Here is a 3,313-nt window from a genome sequence, read left to right on the forward strand (position 1 = left end):
TGGAATAGACATAAAGACTGTATTCTTTGTGGTGTCATCAATAAAACATTGATTACTTGATTTTTCAAATAAATTTTTGCTTGAACTTTAATGAAGGCATCTCACCGTGTTTGAATATTCCCAGCATAGGTTCACAACACATGACTCTGTTTTATTCACATCTCAACTTAGCCAAGTATAAACTGTATGACTTTGGTTAGTCATTAAACCTCCTTGAACTTCAGCTTCTTTATGTGACATGATACCTAGTCCTTAGGGTTGCTGGATGCACTCTGTTCTGTTGGTGTATGTGAAATCTCTAACTTAATGCCTGGAAGAGCCTCAAAAGTGTTCATTTCCTTTCCGTCTGAAGCTGAAGGAAGATATTTTCTAGAATTTTTTAAATTATGATTTTTAACTTTTAATGGAAATGAGAAATAAAGACAGAGCAACAGTTTATACAAATTCTCTTCCAGAAATGTGGCAATAGGTATTGGAAACTTCTCTTGTGTCACTTTACCACTCACTTCACATTTTCATGTGGTCACTTGAGTAATTTACACAATGAAGTACGTCTCCACAGCTGTCTGTGTATCTGTGGCAGGTAGAAGCCTGTAAACTACACATCCATTTTCAAAGAAGGAAGCCAGCTCCTGTGACCAGGAACTTGACCTTCAAACACCAACTGGGAAATTCCCCATGGTCGGAAGAGCATAGCCCTAACCTTGTGGAAAGTAGTCATCTCTTTAATTTCTCCCCATACCCGAGTACATGCTGTGAGCCACTGAGGGAGAGACAGTGTGATCCCTGGGAATTATAATACGTCCCACAGCACAGCATCGTTTTGTTGGGGTGTATTATTAGCCTCCAAATTAGAGCCATGGGGAGCTCCCAACATGGCTTCAGTGGGATGAATAGAAATGAATAAAGCATTCAGCAAAAGGACTTCTGGTGAGATCTAATATAAAGCTGTTTGCTTTGTGCATGTTTAAAATATAGCATTCTATAGCCCTCAAATATATGTAAATTCATTGCTGTCACTCTTTCCTACCCCATGTAAGCCAGTTTACAAAATGAATCAGCTCTTACAGCTGTTTTGATGTAGAAATATCACCAACCATTTAAGCTGTGCTGAAGTGACTTGTTTTTCCAGGGTTGAAATGGTTTTCTACAGATGGATCACAAGGCTCAGTCATTTTGGCATTGGGAACCGAATCCATTGTAGCAAAGTGAAATCGCGGAGAGAATATCTTTCTATGGTTTCCCCAAGAATAAAAAGAATAATTAAATATTACAGCCCACTCTTCACACATCCATTCATCACCAAATATTGATTAAGGGCCTGTTTCCTCCACTCTCTCCTCCCTTTATCCTTCACGTAGACAGTGACCCTGAAGAGCCTTTGATTCATCTGTGATGAAAGTGCATCCTATCTGTAAGTTTTTGTGTGAAAATAAATGTCTTTTGAATATATTGAGCACCTTGAGAGAAAGACATCATGCCCTTTCAAATAAACATTATAATAATTTAATAAATTAACTAAACCTGTTCCACTGACACATTGATGAGTCATATGAGTTGCTCTTATCCATTGTTACAAGATTAAACATTTTGGGAATAAAGCTCATTCAGTTTATTGAGAAAGAAACTTGGCTACAAATGCAGTCCCACTTAATTAGCTTCTGTTCCAAGTTGCTTAGCTGCTTGGACATAAATGGTGAGTCCCATTGCCCTCTGAGTTTCCTGGGGGCATCTTGCTCTGATCACTTAATTGATTTTCCAAACCAGTTTGTACTCTGGATATATCTTTGTGTCCTTTTTCGGTCTTGTCATTATCATCTTGAAGCATATTCAACAAAATTCCTTGTAGAAGCCCCGTTAGCTATGGAAGAGTGACTGATTAAATTAAGCATATTAAGTACCAACAACAATCCAAACAGGGTGTGGGTGTGTAATGAGTCCTGGTTAGAAGGGAGAGAGGCTGGGATGGTAGTATGTTTGGTGTTACTGTCAGAGGGACACTCATTGTATCCACGCAAGATGAATGAGGGATGAACTGTGGGCTGGGATGACCAATAGCTTTGAAGCTGTCAACCCACCTCCTTAATCCTGGAACTAAGTACAGTCCAGAAGCCTTTTGACTTAGTTACCAAACTACTAAACTTTCTTTATGAGGATGAAGGCTTCTCAAGAGACAATTAACCTGGAAATTCACAGGAGGTTCTAAGGCAAGCTGGTGTGAGCCAAAGAAGCCAGGAAGGTCAGGGTGGGAGCCCCACCCACCAGCAAGAATGTATAAAAGCTCAGAAGCCTGAAGTGGCATTCACAGCTCAAGAACCAGCCTCAGTGAGCTACCCACATCTCTCCACCAGCACCATGTCCTACAGCTGCTCCACAAGGAACTGCTCTTCCAGGTGGATTGGAGGAGAATGCACTGTTCCAGTGGCCACAGTTTCTTCCCCGGATGCCGATTGCCTGAGTGGCATCTATTTGCCCAGCTCCTTCCAAACGGGCTCCTGGCTCCTGGACCACTGTCAGGAGACCTGCTGTGAGCCCACTGTTTGCCAGTCAACTTGCTACCAGCCAACTCCTTGTGTCTCCAGCCCTGTGCAGGTGACCTCTCGGCAAACCACCTGTGTCTCCAGTCCCTGTTCGACTACCTGCAGCCGGCCACTCACCTTTATCTCCAGTGGCTGTCAGCCTCTGAGTGGCGTCTCTACTGTGTGCAAGCCAGTGAGAAGCATCTCCACTGTCTGCCAACCGGTGGGAGGAGTCTCCACCATCTGCCAACCTACCTGCGGGGTCTCCAGGACGTACCAGCAGTCCTGCGTGTCCAGCTGCAGAAGAATTTGCTAAGTTCAGAAGCCCATGAGTGAATCAAGATTCCATGACCTGCCAGCTGCGTTTCCAGGATCTTCCGACATGCTGCCTGAGTGACTTCATTGCTGACCCCTGTTCTAACTGCCTGATTGCTGGCTGCCAGCCCTGAATAAGCCGCCTTTGGCAATCTAATATTTGGCCGGCACCAATCTTATTTTAAGGGTTTGATGACTGGTGGCATGTATACCTCTGGATGTTTCCAGAAATGTACCACTCACGCCCCAGTCTCTAAGGGTTTTGGCATGTTTTGACCTTGCTGCTTTGTCTTCTGGCTTCTGCTTTTGTGCCTTGGAAAAGGGAACTTGTCTTGCTCTGTGTTTCTCAATAAAACCTCATTACTTGGCATTGCAAATGTATGTCTCAGTTGAGTTCTTTGTTTGCAAGAATTTTTACTATTTATGAATCATCCTTTGCTGATCAGGGTCCAGGTTTCTTTTCTGAGCCTGGAGCATGG

At 43.2% G+C, this 3,313-nt stretch overlaps 1 protein-coding gene across 1 annotated transcript; it reads left to right on the forward strand.

The window, feature by feature from the left end:
• Positions 1–2,355: 2,355 nt before the first annotated feature.
• On the forward strand, positions 2,356–2,835 carry LOC128056551 (keratin-associated protein 11-1). Its single transcript, XM_052649338.1, has one exon. The coding sequence runs from the start codon at positions 2,356–2,358 to the stop codon at positions 2,833–2,835; it is 480 nt and encodes a 159-aa protein (XP_052505298.1).
• The last annotated feature ends 478 nt before the right edge of the window (positions 2,836–3,313 follow it).

The sequence above is a fragment of the Budorcas taxicolor genome, chromosome 1, assembly GCF_023091745.1.
Source record: "Budorcas taxicolor isolate Tak-1 chromosome 1, Takin1.1, whole genome shotgun sequence".
NCBI lineage: Eukaryota > Metazoa > Chordata > Mammalia > Artiodactyla > Bovidae > Budorcas > Budorcas taxicolor.